General features: G+C 22.9%; 1 protein-coding gene across 1 annotated transcript in view; it reads left to right on the forward strand.

The window, feature by feature from the left end:
* The window catches only part of LOC129609153 (uncharacterized), a 60,069-nt gene extending 56,039 nt beyond the window's left edge, over positions 1-4,030 (forward strand). Inside the window, exon 3 of the mRNA XM_055521051.1 lies at positions 3,615-4,030. Coding sequence (XP_055377026.1) covers positions 3,615-3,782 — 168 coding nt within the window. The 3' untranslated portion in view covers positions 3,783-4,030. The remainder of the gene's footprint in view (positions 1-3,614) is intronic.
* Positions 4,031-16,149: the final 12,119 nt, after the last annotated feature.

Raw genomic sequence — 16,149 nt, forward strand, 5'->3', positions numbered from 1 at the left:
TTATTCTTTAGCTAGGCTTAAATGATTCAAAAATTAATCCAAAATAAAAATTAAATAGCACAACTTCATTAAATAATTATCTGATTTTTCTGACTTGATACGGAAAATATCCGCAGATTAGATTTGGCATAAAATAAAAAATTGCTATATACAATTTTAAGTGTGAAATTATTTAAAAATGGCTATATAATAAATTAATAAAACTCACATGATTAACTCTATATTTAATTTGTCAAATTTATAGTAAAAAAAAATTAAAAATTATCAGTATTTTTTGGGTATTATTAAAGGCTTTAATTTCTAATTTTCTATTAATTCCGGTGTACTTTGAAATTTACTTTGTATCCAAATACAATTAGGCGCAATAATTTTTGTGTTAATTCAATTGATATAGATTGTATATAGAAAAATTTTTGGTATATAATATTGTGTAGTAAGTAATTTAGAAGAAGGTTTTGGAAGTATAATACTTATGTATAAGATTATAATAGTATGAATAGTAAAACAATTTCGAATTAACATTGTTTGTTATATTAAATTTTTGAAAAATTTAGGTCGGAAATTGGCGGACTATTTAAAAGTTCCATATTAATAGCAAACACAATTTAAATAAAAATAGGTTTAACATTTATTTTTTGACTCTGAGTAATAATTTTTAAATGGAAACATTATCAAAGTCATGTGAAATTGTTTTTCTTAAAATTTTCTCAAATAAGTCCTTGTATTTTAGTTGGAATTGCTTTATTTTTATCATTCTCAATGACGACTTCTGAGTCTACTTAAATGTAGGTTCACTTGAACTATTTATAAGAACATTCCCGGCGGATGGTGGTGCGAAATATCAGCAGTAGGAATGCTTGTGGTAAGAGTCCATTAAAATCCAGTACAAATTCAGAAGCGTCTAATACAAAATGGACGGCTGTCTGGTCTGCGACTGATCCCTGAGGAATGGCAGAAATTGGGCGTACTGCATTCCACGAGGGATTTATTTGCAAAGGCTTGACAAGTTTAATGGATTATATAAGAGAGGCTTGCATAAAATTAAATATTTCTCACACTGATTTTATTTATAGAAAATTTTTTTGATTAAATGCTTAATGCTCACGCTGCAATCCGCTTTAAACAGTACATAATTCTCTTATTCATTTCTCATTAAAATTAAAATTAGACAAACTTCGACATTCTTAACAATGTTATATATATCTTATAAAATTTAGGTTTATACAGGAGAAGTTGCTAAGCTCAATTTATTCAATATTTTTAAATTTATCCCAATAATACGATGCCTTTTAATCAATGCGGATATATGGGTATATTATCTAAACTAATCTTCACAATATTCAATTTGATTTGTAAATTAATTATAACTCTTAATACAATAACCACATCATTATCGAAATAATGACAATAATTGTAATTGTTTACGAAAAATTTGAATTTATACATAAAATAGTAAACAAAAGTAATAATTTATTTTTTAGAATTAGTTTATACTTATACACACACCGGAATACAACAATTACAGCACGTACACATGCACAAATCAGCATATTATGTGTTCTATGTGTTGTGTATTTATTATGGAATAATTTCCTCGAAAATAGAATATTTTTTTCAAATATTTTCGAAATTCAATTTTGTATAAATATTTTGAGTTATTTATTTGAAATTATTTTATAGCATACTAATTAATTGAAATGACAATTGAAGGTTATTATAAGAATGTAGGTGCAAAATTCATAACTTTTTAGCACTTTTCCAAAAAAATTTTTGAAAAAAGTGCTTATTAGTTTCACTCTGTCCGTCCGTCCGTCCGTCCGTCCGTCCGTGGACACTTTTTTTGTTTACAAAACTTCTACACCCTTGAAGATAGAAAGCTGAAATTTTATATGTACATAGATCTTTACTAGAAACTTACTTCCGTAGAACAAAATTTTTACCTATCTCCCCCCCTCTAGAAGTTATACCTCCCCAAAACCTTAAAAATGGCCTTTTTTAACTATTTGTTGCAATGAAACCATAAGCATTTTTGAAATTTTGCAAACGCAGAAAGGCAGCGGCTTGCTTTCCCTAGCGCGGTATACTACAGTTAAACTTTAGAAAAACAAAATGGCCGCTCAAATTTACCGTTATCTAAAGTCCTTTTTTTCCAAATTTTTGATGTTGTTTTTCTTCTAGATCCCAGCCTGTAGAAGCTTGAAATTTTAGAGACTTTTAGACATTAACAAATAGTTCATTTCGTTAGAAGAAAATTTTTTTCCATCTCCACCCCCTCTCAAGTTATCGCCCCTTGAAATTTGTAAAATTTGAATTTTTGACACCTTATATTTCCGAAATCGCACGTTTTTTCAAATTTCTATAAACGCAAAAAGCTAACGGTAAATTCCATGACATTAAAAAATATAATTATTTTCCTTAACTCACACAATTAACCCTTAAAATCGAGCATTATGTTAACCCCTTTTTATATTAATTTTTGCTTTATTTCAAAGACTGCATATATGCGTCATCCTAAAAATATGCAATCCTAGAAAGAGTTTTGTATATGAATGAAAATAATTTTAATAGTGTGATAGGTATACATAGACTGTATTTAAAAGCAGAATTTTCACTTGTTGAAGGGAAAAGTGCTACAATACAAACCATTGGTTTGACCCAACTTTATTTTTTACTTTATTTAAACAAAATATTTTTGTAATTCAATACGTAATATTTTCAAATAAAATAATTAATTCTAAAAATAATTCGAAATTATGAGCATTAAGCAATTTTTAAATGAAAAGATTTTACAGAAAAAAATTTTAAAAACAGGAAAACTTTTAATATTTCTTTTCCATATTAAATTGGGAAGCCCAAAATCTACTACTAATTTGCATAGGCTGTTCTAATTCTTAAAGTGTTGTATTCCGATATAATATAGCCTTTAAATAGAATGTTATAAACGTGTTCTTAAAATGAACAAGATTATACTCATACATGCCCGGGTATGAGTCAGCCGCTTGTTTGGTGCCCTACGTTATTTTCAAAAACAGTGTTCCCATTCCCTTCTTTCTTCTCAAAGCAATGAATAATTCGCAATAAACATTGCACCTGATATATCAATTTCGTGTAATTTTATTATGCTGAATGCAAGATTAGTCATGGAACTAATGCCTGGAATTATACTTTTAGTATACTTATCAAGTTATCAAGTTATATACGTAACGGAAAAACTTGGAAAGAATTTTAATTTTCTAAAATCTAAAGTTTTTTTTTCAAGTTTTCAATGCTACCTCTATTTTCCGGTAAACTCATTGAAAATGTTTATTTTTCGTATATAATAGATCTGGCGCACATTATATACAAAGTAAACGTCCAAACTCTTATAATATTTAAATTTGGCTTGGTTGTCATTCTATGTATAACAGAATTTCCTATTAGAAAATGATAGGAAATTCTGTTATACATAGTTTGATTCTTCTATCCGTATTTACACAAATTATTAGTCCCCCGAAAATTTGTCCGTTATTTACGAAAATTTTATACTAAATTTTATTAAATGCATATTTAAATTCCTTTATAAGAAATATAACAGAAATTTTTACTTATATTTTTTTCTATTTTTTCTATTACAGAACATTACAACATATGATAATTTCTCAAAGGATTTGTTAGATTGGACTAAAATTATATTGGCAACTGATAATACTGGAATAAATAAATTTGTTAGAACAAGAAGTGCATGTCCATCATGGGGTTGTTTTGATCCAAATGATATAGGTCAAATGTGTTGTCCATTTTGAAATGTAAAAAAAAAAGAGAATAAATTTAAAAGAGAATAAAATAGAAAACAAAAAAAAAACACTTATTTTAAAAATGAGGACAAATAATTTAATTTTATAAAAAAAATGCCATTTGTAATTTTATTTTCTAAATTAATTGAATATTTTTATTGAAGAATGAAGTTGAAAATAGTTTTTGATATATTTATATGGTATATGTACATGTATATATAAAGATTCACCTTGAAATTTTTGTTGAAACAAAATAACATTGCGTAAAATTTCACTAAAATACCATATGAATTTATTTTTTGTAATAATTTTTTACTATGTAAATAATTTTATTTTTCATGTTAAATAATTTAAAATTTAAAAATCCATCGGATTTAAAAATAAATTTTGTTTAAAATTGAATTTATTTTTTAAGCCATATTTGTAGTTTTTATTATTCAACATCAGTCATTTGAAATTTCTTTTTTATTAAATCCCTACAATATACTTATAAAATATTGTAAGCTAGGCTTCAAAAGTCTTTAATGTTATTCCTATTTAAAGTACTTGGTTATATTATCCTAAATAAAATAACAAATGTGAAGTTAGACTGGTTAAAGTTACTAGAAGAATCCATTCTAGAAACATTCTCCACCTTCTTTATTTTTTAATTTAGTCTACATTGAAATTGCCCGTGACTTAAATTCGAAATTTGAAGAAATCGTAAATGAATTAGACTTTCTCTTATTTATTAACATAATATTTACAATAAAATTTTATTATTTTGCTTTGAGTCCAAGATTAAAAGCAGAATAAAGCTATCTAGATGCAAATATAATGTTAAATTGTTTTATTTGACAATTCAAATTCAAAATGGTTGAACAAGTTCAATATAGCCTTTGGAATTGCTATTCTATAAATTTTAATAAATAATTCTTAATAACCACTGCAAACACTACAAACTAGCATTACAAACCCTAAAATGTCGTAAACTTTTGTCTCTATTTTCTGCAAGATAACTTATAATCTATTTTTTAATTAATATCTATAATAAGTTATAATCTATTTTTTAATTAATATCGAAAATCTATTTTTTAATTAATATCTATGTAAGATATAATAGTGTAATGATGATACCTTCAATTTAGTATTAGTACTGTAAAAAAACTTAGCTAAAAATCTGTTAAAATCTTTCTGCTACTACAAAACAAACGAAAGTTTCATAACAGTAGATGCGTACTCATTCTGCATTTACAAAAGAACATAAAATGTACGCGCTTTCTTTTATTTATGTAGTATGTAGCCAATATTTTTCTTATCATACCTATTGCTAATGTGAAAAACAAGAAAGGTGAGATTATTATAAATTAAAACACAATTTTATTGCATATGTTTAGGCGAAAATGATTCGTTAAGTTGATGGTTTATGAAAAATCAAATGTTTAAATTGAAAATTTTTAGTTACCCTGTTGTCGTCATATTTAATATTAATTTTAATACGTAGATTGTTCAATTTCGCAGAATTTTTCGAATTTAATAATATTTTTGAAATTCTTTTTTAAAAAATTATAATGCTCCTTCATTGGTTCTTGAAGTCTACCCTATATCCTCTATTAATAACGGCAATATTTCTCATTATTGTTGGTTTTTAATATGATGGTATTCAACATAGTTTTTCTATATTTGTATGAAATCCCAGACACTTTAATAGAAAGTTTCAAAAATTTTTTTTTAATTATGAACACATAGATTTACTCCTATATATATATGTATTGTGTTATTAAATTCTGTTATACATCATTAAAAGAGAGGGGAATAACATATATATGCAAATATAATTTTATGTCATTAAATATTATTACTTTCATGATATTCATATATGGTATTAATGTATATGGTATAAAATAGTATATTGTTGAGATATACAATCCTAAAATATAAAAGTAAACTGTCGAAATAATAATAAACTAAAATAATAATAGTATAACGTCAACTGTACTATACTTGACCTATTCGAAGAAAATAATATTAACTGCAAATTTTTTATTGAAATATTTCATTTTTATGAATCATTTTATATTATTTTGTACTCTAAGTAGGTCTGTAATAAAACTTCTTCAACTTCAGTAATATGAAAATCATAAAATTGAAATTTTATTGAAAATATTTAATATGTATGGGGTATAATATGTTTTCAATTTACGATCAAATATTCAATCAATAGGATTATAAAATATCCAATATTAAAAATAAATGTGCATACAATAGGAGAATCATAAACTATAATATATGAGTTAAAATTTAAGTTAACGAAAGGGTAAGTATAACAATTTGGATATTTAATAAATTTAAATATGAATGGTTACCGAAATAGTCTATGTCTATACTATGTCTATACATATAATAATATAATTTTATGCCATGTACTGGCTTTTCATATTGATACGAGTATAAAAATCTTCGTTTTTGTATAGTAATTTTTGGTTTTAGAGTACTCTATCTACTTCAAAATAAGGAATAATATTTGAATTCTTGATGTTCAGATCCTTGGAATTTAGCCGAGAAGAGTCTAAATGTGTATTTATCTTCTAGGTTATTTAATCGTATATAACCGAGAATAAGAATTAATATTAAGCGATGATTTCGTCATGAACTCATTTTTACGATAATCCATCACATAATAATATACATTAGAGATTTTCTTATAAATCTTAAAATTCTTAGAATATTTATATTTTACTGGAGTGATTATAGTTGTATTTGTATTTTACAGGGGTGTGAAACTTACGTAAGCAAAATGAGGTAAAAAATGTAATGTATTAAAACCATAATTTTTATTTTTAGAAATTTTAACTTTTGAATTTCTATTTACGTCATCATTATTTTACAAATAATATTAATATTAACATTTCTACTTACATATAACATCTATTTCCAGAAAAATTATTTTCATGAATTTTTCATTTTTTTTCCATACGTTTTCAATTTTTGAATTTGATTGAAAGCTTAACTACACTTTTACTTCAATATCGTAATTTTTTTTTGAAAATTTAAAAATAAATGCATATTATAAGAAATATTTATTTAGGATTATATTATATAAGTTATTTATTTTAATGTTAAAAACAATATTGTAAGAATAGTAATTTATTTTTAGGTTATAACAAGGCGTATGTGCCATATATTCATTTTTAATGTCAGATTAGCTATGAATGACATTTTAGAATTGAAATAAAATTTATATTCAAAAATATGTACATATTATATGGGTTTTAACCTTAAAATTGTGTCTTTGTGAAAATTTCGGTATATTCTATTTTTAGAAGGAAAATATAACTAAAAATATTGGAAATGTTTTAGTAGGAACGATTTCGTTGAATTTGCAATTAAATAAAATATTATGTGGTATACTTGAAAAGCTTAAAATAAAATTATCTGAGGTAGAGTGGTTAAAATATTAAATAGAGTAATTACCACTTATAGAGTGGCACAATATTAATATTTTAAATTTCAAAAAGAGATATGGTAACAATTAATCTTTATTAAAATTTTAATTTTGGAATTGAAAAAATCTCTTGTTATATCGTAAAAATTCAAGTATAGAATAATAATATTTGGATTCTTTAAATTTGGAAATTTTTAATAACAATCTTCGTTGAGTTTATGACTAGTTTCAAATTTTTGACAATAATCTTCTTTGGATTTATGACAATCAAATCTCGCAGTAAAATACTATAACAATAGTACTCGTATTTATGCATATTAATATATTTTATTTTTTCATTCCGCAATAAAGTAAATACTAATTTAAAATTTTAAATTAACAAAGTTAATGACAAATTAGAAATAGAATAAATTGCATACTTTTAGGATGCTATTGTGAATAACACAATTTTTGTATGTTATTCACAATAGCTAGACTGTTGCATTACAAACTATCATACATTCTCTGTTTGAGAACAATTATTTTAACTGAGCATTAAATTTGAATTTTTAAAATATTTTTAAGTTTATTATGCTATTTGGGTTTGTATAAAATATTTTATATGTTTTAAAGTGGGAAATGTTTGATTTTAAAATATTAATTTGAAATTTAAAACAATTTTAAAAATAAATTGTACAAATCCATAAATTTAATGTTACATAAATAAGTAAGTAGCTGAGTGTAGAAATATTTTTTTTCTACTATTTTGTTAATCGTAATTTTGTTTTTGATATTTCGCACAATGACACGTAATTCATTTTAGTTGCCAACTTCAAATTACTCGATTTAGATTACCATTTCCTGACCGGCAGCCTGATGGCTAAGAAAAGCTTCAATATTATTAACAATAGTATTATAATTCAAAAAACGTTCAGTGAGCAGTGTGTTCGACGTTTTTAACTTGTCAATTCATCATCGACGTCATCTAATTTGATATTATTAGAAAAATGTTTTGAAAAAAAATGTTGATCGTATAATTTGTAATATTTTCTACCGAAATTTGGAAAATGGTAGCCAAAAATTAACATTTTAAATTTAACATTTTAGTACCACTAAAAATATAGTTGTGACCAAGATTTACACTAAATTATTTTTAAAAAATAAATAACAATGATTGATTTTCCGATTTAAAAAAAATTCAATGCAATTCATTTTTGTTACATGTTTCAATTTGTACTTGATACATTATAGTGCCTTGATTGCTTAAATTTCAATTTTAATTTCAATAATTAATTGTAATAAACTTTTAAAAAATTTTTAACACAAAACGGATGATTTTTAACACAACTATATGTAGGTGACTACTTAAATTAATAAATTTTATAATAAAAAAAACGTCAGTATTTTTTTTGACAAGAAGACATTTTGTCATTAATATCATGCATAAATATTGAGTGCTAAAACTTAAAGTATGATCAATTTGAACTGCCACTCAAAGTATTTAAAATGTCATTTTAAAAATCTTCAACTATTTACTTTTCAAAGTTAAAGTATTTTACTTTATTAAAAAATATTTTTAAAAATTATTAATAAAAAAAAAATTTTTGATTGACAAGGTCTCATATACATTTTATAAAATGCAATGAGCAGTGTGAATTTTTAAAAAAATTTATAATCATTCACAATTTTAATATTATTTGTAAAACTAGTAGAACTACTGGAATATTTTAAAATATAAAATTATAAAAAAAAATATTTCATTTTAAATATTTCTTTTATAAAATTATTGATTTGCAAATTTAAGTCATCATGAAATCAAGTTGGTCTTTCAATAATTGTATTGCATATTTCGACGATTAGGAAAGTATAAAATTAATTTATTTGTAAAAAAATTCAAAATCTCAAGAAGTTTTAATTCTAACCTTATAAACTAAACTTCATTAAATTTATAATTTTTAATTGTTTGACAGCTTTCATTGCACTTATATTTTGAATTCAAGCCCTAAACTTCATTGATATCATACCCTTGATTATTATCATACCCTTGATTATTAATCCGACTAATTAAGAAGGTCAATCAGTGCTCTGATTTTCATTATTTACAGTGTACTTGTGGGAAAATATTTAGTTAAAGTAATTTTCATTTCATATCACAATATTTCATAATTTTAAAAAAATAATTTCAATAACAAATTTTTATAATTGGTTCATCTTCATCACTATTATGATAAGAAAACTTTTCATAAGAATTTCTACACAATTTACAATTATTATTTATTTAATTTTATATAGTTTTTAATTGTTAAGATAAATACAAAGATAATTATTGATATCTAAATGTTAAACATGATTAATTTAGAATTAAATATTTTAAAAATAATTTTATAACAGTATATTAGTTATGTATTCATATATATATAATTTATTAATCAAGTTTATGGTATAAAAGTATGCGTATATCAGCCGTAAAAGCAATGCATTTTGTCTGATTTCGATATGATAATAACCACTTTAACACGCAATGACCTGATTTTTTTTTTCCAATATCTAAAAATTATGATAAAAATAAAATTATTGATATTGAATTTTGATGTAGAAGAAGGTTAATCATAATTTTGTTTACTAGGATTGTTCAATATAATTCACATAACTAATTTAAAAAAAAAAAAGAATTACAATGATTTTAACCCTTAATCTACATATCGGCCCGCCTCTTTTCTGCCTTAACAAACCGTAATGCCCCATATAAATCAATTGCTTTGTTTATTTCAAATTGATAATATCAACCCTCCTCCCCGTTTACTCTGATCGACTGACTCCTACCTCCGATTCCTCCGACGACTAAATAACTTGATAGACCAAAACATGCTGTAGTCATATTTCATTGAGGATATTTCGGGGCCACAAATTTATATTAGATATTTTGGTTAAATAATTTCTGATTTCACAAAATTTATTGCTAAATATTTGCTTAAAACGAAAGGAAGGCCGAATTTTCATCATCAATCATTTTAGTTCAAATAACTTTCCTAAAAATTTAATAAAATGTAACATCAATCAAAAAATTTATCAAAAATTCTTAACAATTTTTACATTTTTATTTTTTCAAAAATCGAGAAGAAATGAGAAGCTTTGAAATTTTAAAAAATACATGGAATTATAGCATATTTTATGATCTGTCACAATTTACTTGCAGAAAGCTTTACGGAACATTTTAATTTTTATCTACTGCATTCAACACAATGAGGGAGGATATGTGATGGCATATACGTCGTATATCGAGTTTTCGGTGAATACGTACTTCTGCATTTTTGAGAAGCGTTAATAAACTATTTTTAGCGAAATGTCGGTCTGTTGATCTGTTAATGCTTGTGTATATCTGAAGTTCGGTACATCCGATTTAAATGAAATTTTTTATATAAATTTACTTTCGTTATGTAACGAACCCTTTGGAATATGTCAGACTTCGGGAACTGGATTTTTCATTTTTTACCATATCTAAGGAATTAATTCATGAAATTTCTTGAAATTTAATATTTGAGTTGAGTTTGCTTTGGCAATTAACTGACGAAGAGGGAAATAATGTGAATGTCTAATAAAAATCATTTTTTTTATTTTTCTAGGTATATAAACGTAAAACTTACTAGCGTCTTTATGCCATTAAATAAGTGTTTAAAAGGCATTTTAATAAAGGCTTAACTGGAGAATAAAAATTGCAGTCGGTTATGCGCTGACCCCATTACATTTCTTTCTAGTATAGCACACACTATAATAAATAATTTGAAGTCATAATGCAGGGTTAAGAACACCTTATTATTAAAATATAATATAAATAATAAAATAATAATTTTTCTTTTCATTTACTATAGAAAATATTTTCTTCCTCATCTCTTATTGTGTAGTATATATAGAAATATTATAATTCATATATAACTTAAAAACTTTTATATACAATGTGTATTGAAGATTTGTGAGCACTATATTGAATTTATATATTTAATAAATATAAAAGCGTGTTCATAACAATTTTACAATAAAAACTTAAATACTCTGCTTACAAATTTTAAAGATGAATTATTAGAAAAAAAATATATATATATATTTTTTCTTTTTTCAAGCTTATTTTTTTTTAAGATTTTATAATTTAAAATCTATCTAAATTGCAATAGTATTTTTTTTTTAACTAAATGTGTCATAAGTATAGTATTTTGAATTGAATTGTAAAGATTTTAGTTGGTATTATTCCTTTGTACGGTCAAGGTGAAATGAGAATTTTTGAATTTTTTTTTAAACTTGTTATAAAATTTTTCAATGTTTTGTTTGGTTATTGAACTTTATTATGCATATATATTAGTATAAGTCTTAATAAATTGAATTTAATATATGGTATAATAAGAAAGCTGAATTTATTTTTAAAATTGTCTCTGGCGGCCCTCAAATACATTTATTTGGATAGAAAACATTATTAAAATTAGTTATAAAATTCACGATTATTTGTACGAGTACTATGTGTCGGCCAATTTCTTAATACCTAATTAACAAAATGTTTATTGTTGAATTCAACAATATTTTAATAAATAATTAAATATAAGAATTAATTAAATATTTTTATAATGAAAAACTGTTAATTATTTTTTGAGCACGTGAGAAAGATTATATTAAAATTTATATTATAAGTAGATATGTGCGAAAATCATTAAATTTTTGATAATAATTAAAATGAGGGCATAACTAAATCATTTTCAACAAAAACCTTAATTATATATCTTGTATACGTGATATGTTTGTATAAAACTTTAAAATATTCAATTATAAACTTAAAATAGGGAATTTCCTTCATTTAATCAAAGATAAAAAATTTTATTTTAAATAATAAACAATAAATGACCATCATGAGATTTGAATGACAAATCAAAATAGATAATAATAATTATGGCATTTTGTATAACAATTAAAAACAGAATAATATTATAGTGTTGTTTATAATTAATTATTAAATTTTGTGAGCTTAAAAATTTTAGTATTAAAAACTAAAATTAAAAGTGAAAATTAATTTCAAAACAATATTATTTTCATTCAAATTTAATAATGACAATATAATTTTAATAATTATTATATATATATATGTAGATGAGTTCAAAATAGTAAAATTATAATAATTATTATGTGCGACACAATATTATTGTCAAAATTAAGTGTTTACAATTTTTAGTTTTTTTTTATTTAAATGTACATACATTGCACTTGTAAAATTTAAATAAAATATTTCATATGCTCATTTGTATTATAATTAACATATTTGTATTATAATAATTAAAATTAATATGAAATTAATTTTATAGTGTTTACATTTTAATATCTTCATTATTATATTTACAAATAAAGCGTAAATGAAACTATATTGTTCATTAATATAGAAAATTAACAGTTGATAGTGAATAGAGAGAGAGAGAGATAGAGTGAGAGATAGAGAGAAAGAGATTTGATTTGGTGACATTAAATTAGTGTTATACAAAAATGTAGTTTTTGTTGACATCATAATAATATTTTGAATTTCGCTCTAATTATGTACTTATACTCGTATGTATATGAAAAGGAATTAAAATATTTTGAGAGCTGTCCGTAAATAGAGCAGTTTTTTGTATGAAAATTTTGTTAAACATAATTAATAAAATAAAACATTTTTTATAAATTAAAAATTATTTATAAATTTAATATTTTTTGAGGATTTTTCAGATAAATTCAACGTAATTTCTCTCTACTCTCAAATAATTTTTTAATTGTAACGCAGTGTTGTTGGAAGACCGAAGAATACTGTTAATATGTGATAATTTTTTAATGGGTGTTTTTTTTTTAATTTAATTTGACTGTAATAGAATTATCTGAATTCAATCAAATTTCGATAGATTATAAATTAAAAGTTGGTGAATTTGAATGTTATAAAATCTTGATTTTGTGCAAAGTCGACTTGTTCAATTTTGTCACATATTTTATATTAATTGAATCAAATAAAATGAAATTTTTCTTTTTACAAAAACTCAATATAGTCCCATATTTTGTGCTTAATATTAATGATTTCATAAGAAATACTCAAAAAAACTTTAAAGTTATTTCTCTTGGACATTGCATAAATTATTGTTGCAGTATACTTTAGTATTGTTATAATATTATATAGAACAAACTACATAATAATGTAGAGCAAACTACATAATATGCACATACAATGTTTTAATAATAACATAATGGAATATATGCGTATATTATTATGTATTTTTATTGTTATAATATTTTATAGTTTTAAAACCAGTTTTTGATTTTATGCAGAATATAAAATATACAAGTTTTATTAATTTCAGCGAAAATGCCAAATTATTTTAGTTAAAAAAATTTTTTAAAGAAATATTTAATGAACTATACTGAAAAATAATTATAACTGTACATAATAGGTAAAATTTCTATTACGAATAAATATTCCCTAAATTTGAATTTATATATAGTTATATGTATAATTACTTTATATATAGGTATATATGTATAATTACTTTAATAACAAAATTAAAATATCTAGAATTAAAATTCACACATTCTAATCTGTAATTACATATTATAATATTTGTATATGTTATACATGTATACAACAATAATTAATGTATTTTTTTCAAATAAATAATATAATTGAACATTGTTTACGGAAACAGGGTGCACTAGCTTATTGATACATACATATATAGCTTCACTTAAACAAACTCTTATAAATTGTTATATTTTTGTATTAGAGCAATTTTCAAAGTATGTGCCATTTTACAACTTCACATTGAGACTAATTTGAAATTTCTCATTATACTTAAAATTAATTTTCACATTTTGAAAGGCTTAAATAAATTGAACAGCTACATAGTATAGATTAGATTTAAGGAGTAGTAAGATTTTGGAATCTGTTATACTATGAATATTGTCTCCATACAATACCATTTGTAAAGCTTTGTTCAACAGTATGATAGAGACAACAGTGACAATAGTTTGAATTTCAAAGATGGCTAGGTTGATAAAACTGTATATACTGTAAATACAGTAGCTCAACTAAAATATTCGTAACATCCTGTATATAATTATTTTAATTTTTTCAATTTAATATTTTAAGTAGGTATTTATTTCATATCTTTATAAACACATGTAAAATAATTGAACAATAATTATTATTGTATAAGAACAATATTATTAACAATTATAATTGTTGCAAATACTTAAAATGATAAAAGATTAAGACTAATTTTTTTATTAAATCACAAGTATTTATTTAAGAATTATGTGTTACACAAAAAAATTTCATTCATGATTTATAAGATAAGATAAAGGTGGCCATATTATAATATAAGGGTGTAGAATTTAATTTTGTAAATATTTACTTTGACAATTAAATAAGTATATGTTATTAAATATATAAGTATATATATGTATGAAATTACATATTACGATTTTGAAAAAAAAAACAAAAAAAAAATTCCATGTACAATTGAAATCAAAATTGAAATTTCTCACCACTTCAATATCTTTCTCGTGATATACTTACATTTTTTTGTTAATCTTAAATTAAACAATTAATTAAATATAATTGAAAAATAAAAATATCTGACTATATACTTTTAATTCTTAATAACGTTCAATTTTCCATAAGTATACTATATTAACCAAATGGAAAAACAAATTGTGCTTATTAATATCACTCTGTCTTCCCGTTTCTCTCAACAAAACTTATACTCTTTTTAAAGGAAAAAGCTGCAAATTTACTCAAGCTCAAGCTCAAATTTAATTAGCTCAAGCTGAAATGAATTATGCTGGGGGATTTCTACTTCATGTGATGAAAATTTTTTACTTATTACATTTTAATAACATAATTTTTGACAATTTGTTGTAGTATACCTCCCCTACCCCAAAATGTTTTTTTAATACGCAGAAAAGTAGCCGCAGAAATTTACGTTTTCTAAATAACCAAACATTTCAATAAAAAAATCGTTGTTGATATTAAGCGTTACTTTGAACGAAGTTTGTTTTAATTTTTAAGACTGTTTTATTTTAAATGAGTCAATGAGCCTTATTCCATCTGACAATTTTGTTGTCATCCTAAGTATATGCATTAATTATAAAATATTTTGATAGGCATATTGATGCTTATTTTGAATATAGAGTCACTAAGTAATGGTGATATTATTCATAACTTTATTATAGACACGAATCATTTGTATGAAATGGTTTGTATTTATAATCATATCTCGAACTTTTTACGATAATTGTCACTATCACTTAGTGATTTGATAATCAAAATAAACGGAAGAACCTAAATAATTTGAATATAGAAATTGGATTTTGTTTTTAAAGTATTTGTGTTTGTTCAATTTGAAATGTGCTATTTTACAAACCATTGATTTGATCCCAATTAATTTTAAAGCTTTTCGAATCATAATTATACTTAATATGTGGAAATTTTTAAGAGTACAGAAAAAATTTTTTTTAATACGTTTTGTTTAATACAAATATCGGACAAGTGCAAATTGTGAATTTATTTATTATATAATTATATATACATATACATATATATGTGTAGAAAAACAAAATCATATGAACATTTTTCAATTTTCGATATGATCACTAAAATGTATAACAAAATTTATTTTTCATTTTGCTTTTAACTTTTCAAATTATCAGTTGAAACTTTCTGTTGATTTTTTTGTTTTATATTAATCCAATTTCAACAAAAACGGAATAGGAAAATAATTATTTAATTAAATTAATTAAATATATATCCAAAAATATAAATTTGTTAATATAATGTATATATAAAAAAATTAAGAGTGATTCTTTATTAAATTTTTGTGCAATAATATTGTAATAAAAGAAATTTAAGGAGAAAAATATAAAATAATTTTAAAAGTGTTAATAATATTTATTGGTAATTAATAGTTTATAATTAAAATT

The sequence above is a fragment of the Condylostylus longicornis genome, unplaced genomic scaffold, assembly GCF_029603195.1.
Source record: "Condylostylus longicornis isolate FDR11 unplaced genomic scaffold, ASM2960319v2 ptg000038l, whole genome shotgun sequence".
NCBI classification, from domain to species: domain Eukaryota; kingdom Metazoa; phylum Arthropoda; class Insecta; order Diptera; family Dolichopodidae; genus Condylostylus; species Condylostylus longicornis.